Source organism: Syngnathus floridae, chromosome 11 (assembly GCF_059516105.1).
Source record: "Syngnathus floridae isolate MCC-2025c chromosome 11, RoL_Sflo_1.0, whole genome shotgun sequence".
In the NCBI taxonomy this organism is placed as follows: domain Eukaryota; kingdom Metazoa; phylum Chordata; class Actinopteri; order Syngnathiformes; family Syngnathidae; genus Syngnathus; species Syngnathus floridae.
In genome coordinates, this window is record NC_142423.1 from 4,456,083 (window position 1) to 4,476,034 (window position 19,952).

General features: G+C 43.2%; 3 protein-coding genes across 6 annotated transcripts in view; 1 reads left to right on the forward strand and 2 right to left on the reverse strand.

Moving 5' to 3' along the window:
• Window positions 1-297: 297 nt before the first annotated feature.
• crybb3 (crystallin, beta B3) lies at window positions 298-2,132 on the reverse strand. Its single transcript, XM_088390071.1, has 6 exons — window positions 1,964-2,132; window positions 1,423-1,513; window positions 1,228-1,343; window positions 1,009-1,141; window positions 803-945; window positions 298-722 (listed from the first exon to the last, which is right to left on the reverse strand). The coding sequence occupies exons 2-6, from the start codon at window positions 1,495-1,497 to the stop codon at window positions 437-439; spliced, it is 753 nt and encodes a 250-aa protein (XP_088246197.1). The 5' UTR covers window positions 1,498-1,513; window positions 1,964-2,132; the 3' UTR covers window positions 298-436.
• A 370-nt stretch (window positions 2,133-2,502) lies between these two features.
• The window catches only part of tnks1bp1 (tankyrase 1 binding protein 1), a 41,182-nt gene continuing 23,732 nt past the window's right edge, over window positions 2,503-19,952 (reverse strand). For 2 of the 4 annotated variants that reach the window (XM_088390064.1, XM_088390061.1), the window contains 9 exons: window positions 12,529-13,347; window positions 9,190-12,253; window positions 4,914-5,026; window positions 4,493-4,592; window positions 4,256-4,400; window positions 4,067-4,179; window positions 3,597-3,775; window positions 3,421-3,511; window positions 2,503-3,231 (listed from right to left, as the gene is read on the reverse strand). In XM_088390064.1, the coding sequence (XP_088246190.1) occupies window positions 3,439-3,511; window positions 3,597-3,775; window positions 4,067-4,179; window positions 4,256-4,400; window positions 4,493-4,592; window positions 4,914-5,026; window positions 9,190-12,253; window positions 12,529-13,340 (4,599 nt within the window). In that variant the 5' untranslated portion in view covers window positions 13,341-13,347 and the 3' untranslated portion in view covers window positions 2,503-3,231; window positions 3,421-3,438. Of the gene's footprint in view, window positions 3,232-3,420; window positions 3,512-3,596; window positions 3,776-4,066; window positions 4,180-4,255; window positions 4,401-4,492; window positions 4,593-4,913; window positions 5,027-9,189; window positions 12,254-12,528; window positions 13,348-14,666; window positions 14,888-19,952 lie in introns of those variants that run through there. The other 2 variants (XM_088390063.1, XM_088390062.1) reach the window with 2 other exon arrangements.
• LOC148390424 (protein unc-119 homolog B-like) lies at window positions 15,680-18,756 on the forward strand. The gene is made up of 5 exons (XM_088390072.1): window positions 15,680-16,016; window positions 16,394-16,507; window positions 16,589-16,688; window positions 16,790-16,962; window positions 17,787-18,756. Exons 1-5 carry the CDS (start codon window positions 15,806-15,808, stop codon window positions 17,897-17,899), a joined length of 711 nt encoding a protein of 236 aa, XP_088246198.1. The 5' UTR covers window positions 15,680-15,805; the 3' UTR covers window positions 17,900-18,756.

The following is a 19,952-nucleotide window of genomic DNA, read 5'->3' on the forward strand; positions in this document are numbered from 1 at the left end:
TCAAGTCTTCCTTTCGCCTCGCAGCAGGGAAATGACATTCATTCATAACGATAAAAAGGCATAACAATGAAACCACAGTGAATTATTGAATTATTGAACACAGTACCACATTGCAAAAGCTATTTGCCTTTCTATATTCATTCAGTGCACCTAGTTTTCATTGTCCTTGTTTTGATTACAACTGTACTTAAACTGTTTTGATTTTATGATTGAAAATGTGGTAGTTGCACTTAATTATATTGAAGCGTATGCATTCATATCATTAAATGCATGCAGAAATGTGCAAAGAATCATAAATTCAGGGAAACAACTTTATTTGTGATCACAAATTTATGTTTCATCCTTGCAATTGCCAGTAATTATAGTCTTCGTAATCTCACAGTGGCTTGGGCTTGTCCCAGGAGCTGTAAGGTGGTGCTGAATTTGTGGTCTTAGTTTAGGCTTGTGATTTGGGGTTTGGAGATGGTTTGGGAATGGGAGTAGGGTTAGGAACAGGATTGGGATTAGGAGTAGGGTTTGGGTTTGGGTTAGGGTTAGGTTTGGGATTAGGAGTAGGAGTAGTTGCAATGAAACACCCCCTTTTGTGCCACTGCATGTCCCTCACACGTCGGACAGACTGGATCTGAGGCGCCGTGGCTCCCCAGTCATTCCAGTGCTTAAAGTCACCATGTTCAAACACATACTGGCGTCCTCTGTAGCCTGGGTACATGTAGCCCACCCACCTTAAGAGGCAAAGCACAGCAGACTGAATAACAGCTCTCCAACAATAAAGGCATTGCAACCATCCAAGATTGTATCTTACATGCCGCTGATGGCCTTAGCACTGGCCACACGATCCTGGAAACCATAAGCCCACAGACTGGGAACATCATCGTCATTAATCTCCATCTTCCTGCCCTCAAAGCCTGCGTTCTCAAACAGGTGCAGCTTGTGATCTGCATTGTCCTGGAGGGAAAGACGTTTGAATTTGCCGTCGTTGCAATATTAATGGGCATTATGAATACAGACCACTTTTAGGGGCCTGAAAGAGCTCAGACAAAAGTGACTTTGGCAGTTGGTCCAAGTGCTCCAACGAGGATACTCCCCCTTCTCCAATACAAACTTCTCTCCCACAAAACGTGGATGTTCAAAACCAATCCATCTGAAACAGGAGAGAAAATACGTGACATATTTGTCCATGTTTTTGTTAGATGTTTTCAATATCTCAATGGACACAGAATCACTCACGGTCCAGATTCCACAATGATGGAGCCGACTTTCTCCGTCTTCTTCAGCACATCTTTACATTCACCAGACAATTCCACTTTCTTTCCACGAAAGTTCTCCAACTCAAAAAGTGACAGCTAGAACACAAGTAGTAACAGCAATGACCGAATCTTCTTCGGGCAAGTCCTGTTTACTCCGTTTGTGTCATTTAGGTACCTTATATGAGGCTCCAGCTCCTCCTTGGCCCTTCTCTGCAGGGAACTGGTCTGGGTTTCCTGGTTGATCTGTCATTTTCCTTAGTTTGGTGCTATAGAATTGAACATTTGATGTGTCTCAATATAACTATGAGCAAATGGTACAACACTGTTGGTGTCTGATATTTTATATTTGGTACAATAATGGTTGCATTTAGCAATTGCTAAACTAATTTCACAGCATTATACTGGAAAATAACAATATTGATTCTATTACACTTTTGATGGCTAATGTGAATTCAGCTAAACTACAGTAATTTACACTTACATGAGATCCAAACCAAGAACAATGGAGTGGAAACAGACAATAATGTTCATTTTTGATTGACACGGGTCAAAGTGGTATGAATTTAACAACACTGTATGCAACATTTTTGATACAGCTTTTGCATTGGATCTCATTAGATAGTGCAAGTCGTCTTAGCAGAATAAAAATGACATATTAATACATCCCGTTTTGAAGCAGGCATTCCAATGCAGGCAAGAAAGTAGAAAAAACAAACTTGATAGGAGTCTTGAACCTCGATTTCTTTCACCAGGATGGCTTGTGTCAGGGCAGCTTGTACAAGCCAGTCTCGCCGTCTCCCGTTGTTCTTGTCTTTCTTTCTTCTCAGTCTGTCTTAGTGTGAGGGTGTGTGGGTGTGGAGGCCTGGCGAGCCTTTGGTGGAGGCCAGGGGGGTATTTATGGTTTATTTCTGGCCACAGCAGCAAAAAGCCTGTTGATGCAGCAAGTCTGTCGCATCCATTGTGTCCATCACACTGCTTCTCAATAGGCTTGCCCTCTGTCCCTGGCAAAGGCCGCCCGGCTCAGCCCGTGCCGCCATCCCGACCGTGATCCTATTACGGGCACATGCTCTGCCAGCCATCCGGGAGAATGAGTCGAGTTGTCTCACTCAGCAATATGAACCCCACCCAGCTAACTTGCTCCACACCTGCCTGCCTCATGGTTGGTTCTTCATCTTGCACGCTGTGGCAAGATTTTATTGAATCAACTGAATTGTCATGTGTGTGTTTGGCTGCAATTAACAACATGCACTCAACATATTTTATAGAAAAGCTTTTAATAAATTGCAACACATTGCATATTACAGTAATGACCGGTGGTCTTTTTTTTTTTAATTAGTAAACAAAGGCACTTAAAAAATCTCAAGTAGATTGACATATTCACACAGTGTGGTAGCATAAGAGCATTCCTCTGTTTCCTGCAAGCTCACGATGTTTTCATGAGGTGTTTGAGTTTATTGTATTCTGAAAGGAAGGAAAATGATTATCTGGTTGCTTCTATGTGTAGAAGAAAATAAAGGGTGTACAGACCCATATTTTTTTTAAGTGCAAAGGTTTCACCTTAAGATATCTAATTACAAATAATTACAAGGGGTGATTTCTATCAACAACACGAGTGATTCTATTTGCCTGCAGCAATGGCATCGGTCCCCGTCAATAGAAGTTGACAAACAACAACAAAGAAGAACAGAATGAAAGGAAAAGAAAAAAAAAAGACTCAATTTACGTCATGCTGACAATCACTAGTTGACTTTGCAGCATTAGGTCAAACATGTACTTGGTATAAAATGACACGCAACCTTAGCAAAACATTTGTGACGACTTGGGTATTCCGCCTCAAAAAAATTCTGAATTCCATTTTGTATATATCATATCTGGTTCAAATGTACAAAATAAGGCACCTAAGTGCAAAATATAGACCCTGGTGAAGTGTTTCTTGGCACAAACATTTGACATGGATGGATTCGGCCCGATTGCACGGTGGTTCCTACAGGGAACACAGTCCAGAGAAGATGTTAAATGACCAATGTCCAGATACAATCAAGATTCTAAATCTAATCTGAAACTACATGTTTTGTTGCTTACAAACATTTGATTAATGAAGATGACTGCGATATTCACAGTTCAGGATGACAGCATTTTTTTTTTTTTTTTTTACGTTCAATTTAGTCCTCACCTGCCACATGGTACTCAGCTACCATTCCCCTTCATGTTGACTGATACGCTTTTTAGACTTCAGCTCTTTCAGCCAAGTCGGAGGGACCCCACTGAGAGACACACAGAAACATTTTGTGAGGAAAAAAAAACCTCTTCTTTACTCAGCACTTATCTTTTGTTTTCTGCAGCGCTTACCCTCCATCTGTGGCGCCTATGGGTGGAAGTACTCGTGCAGCTCCAGCAAGCTGGGCGGCGGAGCGGGGAGGGCGGGGAGAGCGAGACACTTGAGATGGAGATGGCACCACTTCATCATTTGGACTTTCCTTCTCTTCTTCAGTCTCTTCTCGTCCTTCTGCTCTCTTTTTCATCTGAGCCTGAGGAGGAGCGTTAAGTACAGTAGCATCACACCACGACCATTTATGAAACTAGTGGTTCACAACATGTGGGTTGGGGCCCATAAGTGTCCCGTGACGTTTGGGGTCACACAGATAGACAGGAAAAACATTTTGGTTTTCACAGCAGTTCAGATGTATTCCATATTCCCACATATTGTAAAACGTACAATATTTGGTGAGCGTCAGGTAACTGACTCGTGCAGTTCAGATTTTGGCTAACAGACCGGAAATCCGAAGACATACGTTTAAATGAGCTCTCCTTGAACTTACAATTAGGCTTGATGGGCTCACACCAGGAAAGACCTTTCTGGAGACAGACGGAGAAGAGAGTATCCTTTGTTTTGGTTGTTCCTCCTCTGAGTCGGACTCCATTTGCCCGCCTTCTGAAATCAGGAACAAGTTGAGACATGTGATGATGATGATGATGAAGCATGTATGGAAAAACAGATTAAGGATGACCTGTGGAGTCACAAGACCGCCAATCCGGAGTCTCTACCACAGATGGTTGCGAGCGATTTGAACGTGATGGACGTGATCGGCTGCGCCTCTTGCCCAGGTTGACCCTGGATTTCTGTGCACTGGTGTCGAGGAGCGGGGTGGAGCTCTATGCAATGGAAAAACACATTTTGCTTCAATATATGTTGATTAACTCCATGGAGTGGACCAACTGAAGAAAAAAGCAAAGTCATCACTAACCTCAGGGAAAGGAGACAGCAAAAGTTCGGGTGTATCAACATCGTCAGAGGCCTCAGCGAACGAATCAGTGAAAGACTTGGGACTTGGTTGAAAAGCAGTCCTTGGAAATCAGTCAGAAAAAAACCCCATCAGAGTGCACCCAAATGAGAACCTTCAAATGATTGCTGCAACGCAATCACATACATTGCTGTTCATTTTCAAATCTAAAAGCCAAATGTTTTGCAACTTGTGTTGTGTGCTGCTAACCACTTGGAGCCACTAGAGGGCGTAGGGAGCTCGAACATGCAGGGAGTGACTTATGAGCTGCATCAACAGAAATATCTCAGCTTTGAGTTAAATTTTCTTTGAAAAATAATTTACAATACATTGCCGCTCCCCTAATGAGTTCAAGTTCATTTAAAATGAATGTACCAAACACTACCTGTCAGTTTTAGATCTCCATTCATAGGCTGCATGCGGCTTGTCTGCCTCCACATCTATCAAAGCGTCTGTGTCTTCACCATGTCCAAGTGTTCGATAACTGCTGTCAGGATCCTGAGGGACACACAGAAAAAAAAAAATGTGGATATGGTTTTTGGATGTTTGCTTTGGGACGTTTTTTGTGCCATATTGGTTTCAAATTGTATAGGCAGCAGTCATGGATCAATTGCTCCATCTGCTTGTTGCTACCCTGTCGTAAAACCCACCAAGCCTGTATTATTCTTATCCTGCAAAAACTTGGCATTCGAACAGGGGTGTGTAAATTTTTCATATAACACAAACATGCGATGTAGAGAGGTTCTGTCCTTGCATGACTTGAATGCTGTTTTACTGATTTTTGCATGTTTACTAGAAGATGAAAAAGTGAAGAAAAGGTAAGGAATATCAAATAGTTTTCTCTAAGTGGAACTAAGAGGTGAATTATTATTAAACATCAACAGTGACAAGTCAGCTGTGGAAGGCTCCAGGATCACTCTGGGCAAGATATTTTATTGTTTTGTGTGTGAATTAGTTTCCCTTGCCTACCAGCCATAGAAAAACGCAAAACAAAATTACGTCACCCGTGTTAGTCACGTTCGGACGGTATAATATTGAACAAAGAAAAAAATAAAATGAAGTAGGTGCGGAGCAAGAACCGCAGACTACAAGGGACTCAGGGCCGAGGAGCAGCCAAGCATACGTCTTTTAATGAGCAGCTCGGAGGCGAGGCTGTGCTCACTATAACTCCCATCAGCATGTGTTTGTAGGCAAACAGAAATCCACATCCTTAAGTTCCAATGTGTCACACCCACATGCTGGAATGTATGTGCACATGTGCACATTCCAAATGAAAGCAACCTGTCAAGGGGGACATCCCAATGTTTTGCTGTGTGACTGTTAGAGAGAGTGGGAAAACACCACTTCACCTCCGTATGATTGTGCACTTCAACCTGTGTCCATTTATTACGCAATGGCTATGGGTGTGTCGATCATGGCACTTTGTTCTCACATGCTAAATGTTAGCAAACCAAAATTAAATGCAAAACATTCCTCTGACTATCATTAAGGAACTGCCACAAAGCTTCTTCATATCAGAGAGCAACTTGAAAGATTTGAGCTCAATATGCCAGCTAGCAGTTGTTTAGCATTTCATCTACCTTGCCATGAAGAATAAAAAAAAAAGCCATATTAGTGGCCACAATTTTTACCATCATTGTGTGACACTATATTGCCACATTGTTACACTTTGTCTGCTGATTTATCTACGACACACACGACACCGCAGGGAGGGAAAGGCCATGCATGGAACTGATAAAAGAGCACATCCGGAAGACCTGATCAGATAATGTTTTCTTTTCCTGAAACAGCCAACAACTGCTTCATATTTTCATTAGCATTGGTATGCATTGTGTACCTAGCATAGAACAATTTCGGATGCACTCATTAAGAACCTGCGTCAAAAGGCCACGGTCTAAAAGGGTTAGAAAAACCAAATCATCGGTGGCCCAAGACTTAAAGCATCTCTTACAGAGCAGATGTCAGTCGATCTTTGTTGACTTCTGACGGACAATTGATGCATTGATATCCTGCTACGGCGGGCGAAACTACGAAGAGGCAAAATTGCTCTCTGAAATCTCTCTTTGGCGCTAGCACTTTTGGTTTCCTTGTCCTTCTCTGCAGCGCTCCAGACCAACGCCAAAGCCTCTTGATAGGAGCGTCGTACGCTGCCCGCCCAGCCCGCCACATGAAGCTGGGCAGCTGACAGTTTTCCTCCAAAGTACTGCATGGTCGAAGAGCTCATATAACTGATACTAGTGTCACCACGGCAACTAGGGTGTCTTCATTTTAACAGCATAATCTGTTGTTGAGTCTTCTTTAGAAACAGGCAGTATCATTTGCATTCCACACTGTACTCTGTATCCTTTTGGGAGGGGGGGAAAAAAAAAAACAAGACATCCAAATGGAAGAGTCCAGGTCAGGTCATCCCCTTATCTTATACAATCTATGCTTTGAAAAGGAGATTACAAAAAGTAATGAAAGTCTCGGGTTATAATGTTGTTTAGTTTACTGTTTGAAGCAGGTCTTCTCTCAAGGGAGTACGCTTCGCCAGCAATCCTCTTGGAATGTGACACTTGGAGCAAATGGGAGCTCTAGATCAGTCAGGGCACGTGAACTTTCCTGTCCGCAGTGAAGCCTAACCTCTTTGGTGTGTTGTGAAGTGTGTGTGTTTGTGGGGAAGACTCAAAGCAGAGGAGAGAGATGGATAGACAGCACGTAGGTTGACCATGTTTGGTCATAATGACACGCTAGCCTTTCGGCCAGATCCAAATGAGGACATGATGACCACACTTGCCTATCTGTCTGTCTGCCTGTCTTTATATGTCAGTAGCCTGAAAGAATGTACAGTACCCACTCAACTGTACACCTTGTGTTTTGCTCATTAAAACTTGTTAGATCTTTTCTTGGTTCGGTTCAACACGGTCAGGACATAACAGACAATTTAGTCTTCAACTATAAAACGCGAGTGTTACAAATAAAATGATGTGAGAGGCAAAGATTTCGTTTTAGGAGCAGCATTGCCCTCTAGTGGAGCAAACATGGTTGCGGGTCCCTATGTGTAGACGCCCTAACAGGGGTGTCAAACTCTGGCCCGCGGGCCAAATCTGGCCCACGGTGTAATTATATATGGCCCGCCAAGACAAATTCTGCATCGACTTTATGTATCAATACTAAAATTACAAATTGTCTCCACTAATAGAGATGTTGCTACCACGTTTTATTACCATTCATTTTTTAAAAAATATTTTACTAGTCTCTGATTTCAAAACTACTTTGTTATGTAGAGTACATTTATTTGGCTTGACAGTCATAATGGCCCTCCGAAGAAAACTATGACTATGATGCTGCCTGCAATAAAAATGAGTTTGACGCCCCTGCTCTACGGCATCTACAAATGTGTCGGCCCGTATCAAATGCGAATGCAACATGTGCAGTGCTATCTGATAATAGCCGACTGCATATATGGGTTAGGGCTTGTTTGCTAAAGCATGCAAACAGGACCGAGGGAGTATCACGATGACGCACACGCAGAGTACATTGTGTCTAACCGCAGTGAACAGTGCAGCACAGCCCATAGTTTTCTCTGCAAAAACATATGCATGTTCAAACAGGCAGGTGAGCTGATCTGTCCCTGCTTGCTTTGAACTTTCAATAGATCTGATTTCACTTCTATGAATATTGTGTTGATGGGAGTTATTAAATCTCTTGCAGGCTTGTGTTTATGGAGAGATATGTTCTTATGGATTGTATAGACTGCACATAAAGTGTGTGCGAACATACGAATATTATTGTTATGCATAAAAAAACTCAACTCAACACTTTGCAGGATTCGGAAAAGTTGACGGAGACATTTTAAAGAAACATCCTTTTAAGAAGAACCTGTTGTTCCAGAGCGCCCCCTACAGACAGGAGGAGTACAATGCTTTTAAGCCACTGCGGTGACTACAGATAGCAATTTATTGCTAATAATATTGTTGACTACAAAATTCAAAGATCTGATTTGCATGGCAATAACAGCGATGGCATTGAGTGTCTTAAAATGACAATTGCTTGAACAAAATCTTTACCGGGGGAGAGCAGTGGCGCAACAGCTACAAAAAAAGTTCACAACCCACTTCCTTTAAGATGTCTAAGTCTAAACCACACAGATGCAGACCATGACTTTATAGTAAACCAGGTGGAGAATAACAAATGATCTGAATTTTCTTTCCTATTTATTTTAAAAGAAATGTCCGCAGAGACAGACCATATGATCCTGATCATCGTTAACTACCATGACAAATGTCGAGTAGATTACGGGCTGGTGCGGTTTTATTAGTCACGATCACATTCACACCCAAACAAAACACAACAGGTTTTTCTTTAGGACATGATGCAACCAGGCGAAGCGAGTATGACAAGATTTTTTAATGTCTACGACAGCTAGGTGTATATAAAAGCGCTGGAATATTTATGATCATTTCTGCGTTTTTACCTCACTTGCATAACTTCATCTGCTCTAATACGTCTTTCTTGAGTTTTTTTATTTTATTTTTAAAACTGTTCATAATTCCCTCAACCTGGCGTTGGGCGATGTTCTATTTGTGGCAAACACACTTTTTGGAATCATGGGGGGAACGCTTAACCTCGGTTTTATCCGAGCATATTATAAACAAAGTTAGAATTGAATTTGAATTTACCTCATGCCTGTAATACCGGCCTCCGATCTGTGGTAACTCTTGCTCTTGTTGTTGAGACTCCTCTTCTGGCTCTCGGTGGTCTTCCTCCGCCTCTGGAAGCGCCAAGGTTGATTTTGGTTCAACCCGCCCTTCGGCCCTCACTCTGTCTTGTATATCTCTCTCCCGAGCGCCGACGTTGCGCGAGATCAGAAGGTCCACCGTTGTGTCCCGCGTGTTAGCGTCCACTTTAGGCTGTGAGCCCCATCGAGTTGGCTTGACTGAAAAATCATCAAAATGTCCGACGTCCACCGCAGGCTTCGTCCCAACGACCGAGAAGTTGTCATAAACCATCCCGGTAGTCGAAGGCAAATATTTAGCGTCGTTGTCATCGACGCCTTGCTGCCACCTTCTCTCTTCTTCCCCCCTCATCCTCTCCAGGTCTCCCTTTTGTTGCATTTTCATCTCCATCTTGCGTCGCGTCCTGTACTGCTCCTCCTTCAGCGCTTGTGCCACCCTCGATTCCTCATTCCTGCGCTCCCATTCCTCACGTCTCTGTCGCTCCTCTTCTTCCATCTGGAGCCTGAGTCTTTCCATCTCCTCCCTCCTGCTCACCTCCTCCTTCAGTCTTTCCCTCTCCAATTCCTCTCTTCTCTGCCTCTCATTTTCTTCCACCTTCAACTTGAGTCTTTCAATCTCTTCCCTTCTTCGCTGCTCTTCCCTCAGTCTTTCCCTCTCCAATTCCTCCCTTCTCTGTCTCTCCTCCTCTTCCCTCCTTATCCTGAATCTTTCTATCTCCTCCCTCCTCCTCTCCTCTTCCCTGAGAATCTCCCTCTCCAACTCCTCCCTTCGGAGTCTCTCCTCATCTTCCATCTTCAGCCTTAATCGTTCTCTCTCTTCCCTCCGTTTCTCCTCTTCCCTCAGTCTTTCCCTCTCCAGGTCCTCCATTCTCTGTCTCTCTTCCTCTTCCCTCTTGAGCCTCAATCTTTCTATCTCTTCCCTCCTTCTTTGCTCTTCTCTTAGATTCTCCTCCAGTTCCTCCCTTCTCCGCTTCTCCTCTTCCAACTTCTTCACTCGCAATCTTTCAATCTCCTCTCTCCTTCTCTCGTCTTCCCTGAGCCTTTCCTTCTCCAATTCCTCCCTTCGCTGTCTCTCCTCTTGCTCTCTTCGTAGCCTCAATCTTTCTATCTCCTCTCTCCTTCTCTCCTCTTCCCTGAGTCTGTCCTCCAATTCTTCTCTCTGCTGTCTCTCCTCTGCTTCCCTCCTTAGTCTCAATCGTTCTATCTCCTCCCTCCTCCGCTCTTCTTCCCTAAGCCTTTCCATCTCCAATTCTTCCATTCTCCGTCTCTCCTCTTCTTCCCTCTTGAGCCTCAATCTTTCTATCTCTTCCTTCCTTCTTTCTTCTTCTCTTAGCCTTTCTTTCTCCAAGTCCTCCCATCTTTGCTTCTCCTCTTCCAACTTCTTGAGTCGTATTCTTTCTATCTCCGCCTTCCTTCTTTCCTCTTCCCTGAGTCTTTCCCTCTCAATTTCCTCCCTCCGCCGTTTCTCCTCTTGTTCCCTTCTCAGTCTCAATTTTTCTATCTCCTCCTTCCTTATCTTCTCTTCCATTAGCCTCTCCAATTCCTCCCTTCTCTGTCTCTCCTCTTCTTCCCTCTTCAAGTTGAGTCTTTCAATCTCCTCCCTTCTTTGCTGCTCTGCCCTCAGTTTCTCCCTCTCAATTTCCTCCCTTATCTGTCTCTCCTCTTCTTCCCTCTTGAGCCTCAATCTTTCTATTTCCTCCCTCCTTCTCTCCTCTTCTCTCAGCCTTTCTTTGTCCAATTCCTCCCGTCTTTGCTTCTCCTCTTCCAACTTCTTGAGTTTTATCCTTTCTATCTCCTCCCTCCTCTCCTCTTCCCTGAGTCTTTCCCTCTCAATTTCCTCCCTTCGCCGTTTCTCCTCTTGTTCTCTTTTCAGTCTCAATCTTTCTTTCTCCTCCTCCTCCGCTTCCCTCAGCCTTTCTTTCTCCAGTTCCTCTCTTTTTTGATTCTCCTCTTCTTCCTTCTTTACCCTCAATCTTTCTCTCTCTTCCCTCCTTCTCTCCTCTTCTCTCAGTCTATCCCTCTCAATTTCCTCCCTTCGCCGTTTCTCCTCTTGTTCCCTTTTCAGTCTCAATCTTTCTTTCTCCCCCTCCTCTTCCCTCAGCCTTTCTTTCTCCAATTCCTCCCTTTTTTGATTCTCCTCTTCTTCTCTCTTTAGCCTCAATCGTTCTCTCTCTTCCCTCCTTCTCTCCTCTTCTCTCAGGCTTTCTTTCTCCAGTTCCTTCCTTCTCTGCTTCTCCTCTTTCAACTTTTTCACTCTCATCATTTCCATCTCTGCGCTCTTTTCCTCCTCTCTTAGTTTTTCCAGTTCTTCTATTCTCTGCTTCTCATCTTCTTCCCTTTTTAGTCTCAGTCTTTCTTCCTCCTCCCTCTTCCTCTCGTCTTCTTTCCTCAATCTTTCTTTCTCAATCTCCCTCCTCTCCTCTTCCCTGAGTCTTTCCCTCTCAATTTCCTCCCTTCGCCGTTTCTCCTCTTGTTCCCTTTTCAGTCTCAATCTTTCTTTCTCCTCCTCCTCCTTCCTCAGCCTCTCTTTCTCCAGTTCCTCCCTTCTTTGCCTCTCTTCTTCTTTCCTCTTAAGCAGAACTCTTTCTCTCTCTACTTCCAGCCTGCTCTCCTCTTCTCGAATATGCCTGGCTTCTTCTTCTTCCTCCTCCATTTGTCTCTTCTCCTCCTGCAACTTCAATATTGTCATTTCAGCTTCCTCAGCTTTTCGCCTTTTTTCAAATTCCAAATGTTTTAATTGTTCCACCTCACTGATGTCCTCGTTCTCGCTCTTAAGCATTTCTTCCGCTGATTTGCTTTCAGCTTTCGCTCCCACGGCAAGAGGCGCTTCGTCATCCTCCTCCTCCTCATCATCATCATCTTCTGCTGATGATGTGTGGTCCAACTCCGATGTGCGAAGTTGTTCTGTTGGAGGTTTTTCAGTTGTGTCAGACGATATGGTTCCTCTTTCAGAAGCAGTTGGTAATTTTGGAGTCTTCTCTAATGTTGGCACAGTTGGTGGACCTGGGCTGGAGAGGAAAAACGAGATGAATTCAATTAAAAAGTCATTATTAGCATCCATACAGTTGTTTAGTCTTCTAAACATTTGCAACATGGTCCACATCGTATTTCACTTGTTATCCTCTGTTTACTTTTTTTTTTTTTTTTTTTATAAACAAGGGATGCCCTGTGTAAGTACAAATACGTTCCCAGTGACATAAAAAAAAAAAAAAATCAGGACATTAAAACTAGATGCGTGCTTTCCAAGAAAACTGGCAAGCTCGAGGAAAGAAGTCTTACTAACCTGGTTTCCTGAGTCCAGTTTTTGATTCTCTCCTTGACACCAGCTGTTTCATTTACAAACTCGGGCTGCACTCGCTTTACAGCAACCTCTGGCTTTGACTTCGAGTCGAATAAAAGACTGATCCGGCGTTTAATGCTTCCACCTTCGCTGCCGTCTTCCACCAGATTAGCGTCATTACTTTCGGTGGTGGACGGCTCTGGAATTTTCGGTTTTGGCTGGTTTGCATTTTCTTTTCCTTTGCTTATAGATCCCGATCTGCTGAGGTCTTTGGGTAGAGGGATACCGCCAGAGTTAAATTTGGAGGTCAGCTCCACCGACAAGCGCTTCCTGGTTCCGCCCCACAGAAATGTTTCATTGTTTTTTGAGGAATCATTGTCTTCTGATTCTTCAGGCTTTTGGATCTTGATCGCTGGAGATTTGTCATCATTCTTTTCAACATCATTCGGTTTAGCGTTTGTTATCACCTGCGTTTCGGTTTTGTGGTTCGTTTTGGTAACTTCTTTCTGATCTACCAGCGGTTTGTTTTCAGCTTTGGATGGTTTGGTTTGAACCTTTGTATTGACACTTGTGGACTTTTGCTGAGGTGGTTTTGGTGCCGGTTTGGTCAGGGAGGGTTTAGGGGCAGTTTTAGCCACGGGCTTTCCAGCCTTGTCCTTGGCGGAAACATTCACAACCTTAGGAGCGTTTACGGGGTGAATCGTGTTATTTTGTGGTGAGAAAGGCTTGGGAGCAAGTCGAGGCTTGGGAGGGAGCGAGGGCTTGGATTTTGAGACGTCTATCACCTGCGACGAGTCAACTGTGCTCTGCATCATTGGGTTTCTAAAAAGAGAGAAAGTGAGAGCGTTTATCAAACAAAGAGGAAAACTCATATATAGGACTAGAGAAACCTGTCGGTTACCAAACCCGCAAACTTGTAACGTAGTTATTGGTGTCGCGTACAGCAAACAGCTGTCTAAACCGGCGGCTGGCGGACATCATATACACAGTGTCAATTAGATCAGGAAGTCATTATAGGAACTCCTACAGATTTGGCAGACAGAACTTCCTGTCTGATTTCCTCTGCAGCTCATTTAAGGCACAAACTTGTTGGGCCCTCTACTGGTCAGTGCCAAACAGTGACATCAATTGAGGCTTGTTAAACGTATGTTAGTTAGAAGCAGTTCTTCTTGCTTGTAAAGTATTTTGGTGTAATGAAAAAGAAGTCCTATGTATGTACAAACCCTATTGCATGTCTGAATATGATTAAAAATATAAAATAACACTTCACCAGCTTTCCGCACAGTCCTACCAAATCAGTTTAGTGAGAGATCCAAATGTCCAAGCGTCTAAACTGGTGTGAGGGTCCATGCAGTAGCCATGGGAACCTTTTGGCCAACAGCAGGCACTCCTCACAAGAGTGACGGTGTGTTTGCACAGAATGCAAAGCGGCGTTTCCAAATGTGTCACTACAAATTCCGCAGGTATTGTTTGCAGCATCTGGTTTGACCTGTCAGTCGTTTTGGAAGTGAGTGATATATCTGATCCCCACCCAAAAGGTTAATTTATGTGTCTGAACTTTGAACACTGTATCACAATTACATAGAGCTTTGTTTGATTTGCATGGAGATAGGTGGTGTCTTTTTAGGTGCATAATAAGGGATGACATCAACAGCAGCCACCCACTTCCAAATCAATAACATATCCACCTGGGAGGTGAGCGTGAGAAGCAAACAACTGAATTTGACAGGTGATCAATACTTAATGTGGGACACAAGTCAAATCATGGAACAGGGAAATCGTTCTGTTTCGTCATCTTTGTTTGCCTGCCCTCTTTCCACTCGCTGCTCACCTGCTTTAGTAGACAGATGCAGTCCCTTCAGAAGACCATAAAGACACAATTGTAAAAAGTAACACACTAATATAAAAGCTCGTGCTTTTTTGTGGGTGGGTTAATAAGTTACAGATAAACACGTCAACCGTCAACTATCGGTCATTGAACTACCCGTGGAGAAACTCATTTAAGTTTGTGTAACTTTTGCTAGCTAAACAACCAGACCGGTCGGACAACGCGTTAAATCATCAAAATATGCTCAATTAAATTTCAAATATAAAGTGTGCACCTGCGCTCCGTATAAATGTAAATAACGTGTTGCATTTACCTTCACGCGATCATTTAGATAGGTCCGAATGAAGGCCGTGGGAAGAATTTATGAACGGTAAAAATAAACTTGCGTTATTCTCCACCGTCTCGTCTGCTTCTCGTTGTTTTTTCCTCATTCCCACCAAGGAGGCGTCACAATGTGTGGACGCCTCTAAACACTCCCTGTCCTCCTCCTGCACACTCCCCGGGCTCGGAGAGCTCGACCCACAATGAAACGTTGGAGGTTAAAGATGCGCGATGAGAGCGGAAACTACAGTTTGAGACTTCAAAATAAAAGTATGATTTTGAAGACTGTTTTTTCCGTCGCTTGGATTGCACTGTGAACAATCGTTTTTGCTCAATTTTTCATTAGCTGAACTCAAAGATCCAAGACATTGGCCAAGTGACTCATCACACAACAACAGTAACTTTGTATTAGTCTAGCTGATTAGCTCAGATAACTAGAAATATCCAGAAATGTTAGTGTATGCACCATGATATTTTACATACAAAATAAAGACATTTTAATTTAATAGTTTTACTGGATGTTTCCTGTTGTCTAGCTTGCTCTCAAATGACAATATTGCTCTGGTTTGTAAACCCGATAAACAGGTTTCATTGAAGGTTCACTGCTACTTAGGAGAAAAGGAAATGCATCCATTATGTGTGCTTCATTGGGACTGTCCAGGCTACCTGGAACATCTCAACAAATCTCAAAGGCCTCATTTGCATTGCACACGTTTGTTCCACAAGGTTAATTTGCCTTTTGTACATAGAAGAGCAGCAAACGCACAAATACAGTTCAAATGACCCATGATTGAGGAATATTTGACATATATATATATATATATATATATATATATCACGTTGCACCATTCGATTAATTTGAGGCAGTATGTTATTCACAAAAATAAGTCCAAGTACAGTCCAGTATTTCTGATAATACATATATTAAAAATATTCAACACCCCCTGCTGGACATTTAAAGAACCTCTTCACCAGCCCCACGCTTTGGAGTTGCCATGGCAATGGGACAGCATGCTCATACAAACACAGGAACCTGGTCATCCCCTCCACATTCGCAATCTACAACGCCATCTTCGTGTGGAATTAAAACGGCACTTTTTTCCAGACAAGGTTCTAAGAAGGAAGTGAAAAATGAAGGGAGCCAAAGCCCACAGCGACGCACCAGTAGCTGACAATATCTCCGGCCCACCAAGGGACCGCAAGCCGGGTGGAGGGGTTCTAAAGAGGCTCAAGTCACGGAGGAATCAGGTGGACCCCAGGCCCGTTACTGAGGAGGACCTGCAGGCGCGGAACGGATGCGTCACGCCGGAGGATGTCCTTGGACTGCGGGTGGCCACACAAGGTTTGACTCCCTGCAGAGCCTCTTGGAATTAGACCTTTTTATCGCCCCAATATGAGCAACTTTTCACAGCATATATGGTGTTAAAAATTAAAGTCCATTTCGAGTTATTGCACATTTGTCATTAAAAAACATGTTTGAATTTAAGTGTGGAATAAAATTGTAGCTATAAGCTACAATGTTTTCTTTCTTGACCCAGTAATGGGTGAGGGTGCCTTTTGAGCATTTATTCCAAACCCTTAGGATCCATCTTAAGGTACTACTTAAGGTACACAACTGAATGAAGTTGGCTGTTATATGCAGAATAAGTTTATGACCAGTTTTACATATGACATGTACGCGGTTTGTGGATTGAATGAAACTGTCGGTTGTAATTGCAGGCTACCTCTGTAAACCCGAGGACAATGTTTATAACATCGACTTTGTACGCTTCAAGATCCGAGACCTGGAGACGGGCACTGTTTTGTTTGAGATCGCCAAACCGCCACACTCAGGTTGGTGTTTGCACAGCCTGTGTTTGATGACCTCACTTTTAAATTCACTAAGTAATGAAAACTTGCCTCAATGGCTTCCAGAAGAGGATAATGAAAATCGAGCGAGTGATGCAAGCACGGGCCGCTTTGTACACTACCAGTTCACCCCGGCTTTTCTACGTCTGATAACTGTGGGAGCCACGTGAGTGCCTGAATCATCAACAACAAAAACCTGACGACTACATCATCTACTCTGCCGCACAAACCCGTGACCTTAGCCTGCCATCTTTTCTATCTCACCAGAGTGGAATTCACAGTCGGGAACCGACCTCTCAGCAATTTCCGAATGATCGAGCGGCACTACTTCCGAGATCGCTTACTGAAAAGCTTCGACTTTGACTTTGGCTTCTGCATCCCGAACAGTCGGAATACTTGTGAGCACATCTACGAGTTTCCTCAGCTGTCCGAGAGCTTGGGTGAGTGCACTGCTGCGATGAACCAATATAGTGGTTCACATAGCGGCGATTTCAGAACTGTTTTGAGCTGTAACACATATTTGACAGTATTTGGCTTTCTGAACTTTAAACTCTGATCTGAGTTGGGTTTCCACCGTGGAGTGTGTAGTTGGGATGGAGATAGGTGCGTCAACTACATAAATAGAATGACATTATCGGAACATTAAAGTGGTGGCGTAACCATCCAATGAATTCAACAAAAGAGGACTGTGACAAAGCAAACAAAAGGGTCACAATACAGGACATCCAACATTTTGCATGTTTTTTTTTTCTTGACAAGCTTTGTTAGACGATCCCTTTGCCCTCTTACCATTCCATGACCGTTGTCACAGCCAAGTAGCAAGTCTCCATAACAAATGAATCACTTCATGCTAGTGTAGGATTATTTTGGACTCGTAAAAAAAAGAAGTCGCTGGACACTCAAAGTGCATATTGTTCTCTAAACAAGCAAACAAAAAACGGGAACTCAACAGCATGTCATTTTCAGAAGACACCCGACCCACTTGACTGAATGGAATTTTTTTTTATTCCAGTGTAGCTTCCCTAAGGAACGCATTTGTGGAGAGGAGGGAAGATCAGCGCGATCAATAACCTTTCCGACGCGTCATGCACATTCGAGCATTGTATCAACACCCGCCTGAGGGGAATTTAAAGCCTCATTTTAGTTGTTCATATGAAACCACGCTTGCTCCTCCTTTTGCTTTGTTTTTCCACACGGAATTTTCCTCAGAAATAAGAAAGCAGCGACTTTGCTAATTTGCTCGTGTTGTCTTTTGTTCCTTCAGTTCGTCAGATGGTGAACTGCCCCTACGAGACTCGCTCTGACAGCTTTTATTTTGTGGAGAACAGACTGGTCATGCACAACAAGGCGGACTATGCTTATAACAGAAGACAGTGAATCACTGCACGGGATACACATGCACACTCACATTTATGTACACATCAAACACATATCTCAATAAATTAGAATCACGTATAATATTTATTTATTACACAGTGAATCATAAGTTTCACTTTCTCAATTGAGCTAGTGAAATAAATGAACTGATATTCTTAATCATTGAGATGCACTTGTATGTAAATATAAAAATATATTGCGTCCGACTTGCAGTCTTACTTTGCCCCATGATTGATGGCTGATCAATTCTAGGCGCAATCGCCTCTCACCTAAGTCAGACGGGATGGACTCCATCTTCCCCAGTGACCCTGCAAAGGATAAGTGGTCTAGCTAATGGCTGAACGGAGGTTATCATTTTCAACCATTGCATTTGATACCGCAGGATATGAACAGCAGTGACTGAGGTCTCAAATAGAGTAAGCTTCATTTTAGTTATTTTTTTAAAAGCTGTCCTTTCAATCAATCATGCACATACACCCACATAACACCCAAAACAATTTATTCAACCTCCAAGTGTCACAGTGTGTTCAGTATTTGTCAGAAGCAGCTGCTCTTCTGCGCTGCCGCCCCCACAATCCACTCCAGACAATACCAAGGGAAAAATAGAGACGCCATCCACAAAAAAACTGCTGTCAAACACACATGGTCGGTCTTGCTACCCCCTGCCCGCAACTTATTGTGTTTTTACGCACTCACACAAAAGCACACACAGGCTACACACACAGACAATCGAGTTCAGTCAGTGTTATGTTTTCTGCTTGTGTACTTTTTAAGACTTAAATAACCCTGAGAAAAAGTATCTCACAATAACAAATTTACAAGCACTGCACAATATATGTTGTCAGAATTGAATCTGTTATCGTCATTATTATATGTATATGCTGGTCTTCAGATTAGAAATGACATTTAAATCTAATTAAATAAATGAACATTTCAAGAATAAAGAGTGCATATTAGGCTCATTGAAGACTCTTGATAGAGGTGGAACAGAATGAGGAGGTTGATGGATAAATTCCTGGTGCTGATGGAAAGGTCAATTCCTGTAGTGGCCACCAGGAGGAGTATTGTTCCAAATTATTCTATGAGCGCACTTGGTTTCAATTCTGTTTCTTGCTTGGTTCTCAAAAAGACTACAGTAGTCAGTTTGTGGAAATAAAAATAGACATGCTGGGCATGTGCCCTCTGTGTACACACAGTTTGGATTTAGAAAGGGCACATCAAGTCAATGACATCCTAGCACATATTTTTTTAAAACGGCTTATCGTGGAATTGAAATGTAATTCTCATAGTGTTTCCTCACATCTGTGCATGTTTTTCTCAATTTCCTGCATCATGCCAGTGTTCACGGCTGAAATCCCATGGTCCCCTTTCTGTCTTTCTTCCTACACCTGTGCGACTCTCTTGCTCTGTTTTCCCCTTTGCTGCCGGCCTCTCTCACCTGGTAACCAGACCTCTGGAGAGCGGGGTTGAGTTTCCACTTTCCCAGAGATGAGGACAATCTGAGCCACACAAAGATCCACAATGGACCTCCTCTGCTCTGTCCTCCCTCTACACACATTGAAATACGTTTTGACAAAGCTCCCTTTTCCTGTCCACTCCCCCATTCAATTCATTCTTTCATTTTTCATCTTTTCTCCAATCTTTTTCTCTGACATGGTAGTTTCTCATCTACATTCTCACCATACCATAAGACTTACTATAGAACCAAGGCTCTTCCGTAATCACTCGTGAGGAATAAAATCAGACAGCGAGGAGTGCATAAAGGATACGCTAATGATTATCATGATTGAGTTGATTGTAGCATGTGCAGCATATTGCCTGTAGCACATCCCATTTGGCTCTGCTATGTTCCGCAAAGACCCCAGAGGCTGCTTGGCTGAACACGCTTATGTTAACCGAGCCAATTGCTTCCGGCCAGGTAGTGGACAGAGAACAGTGAAAAAAAAAACCCAACTATTAAACTGCCTGGAAACGCTGAGGAGCACTACAAGCGGCGGCCATTTGTCCCCGGGGGACCCTTTTCATGGCTTTGTACTCGGTGTCATAATTCAAC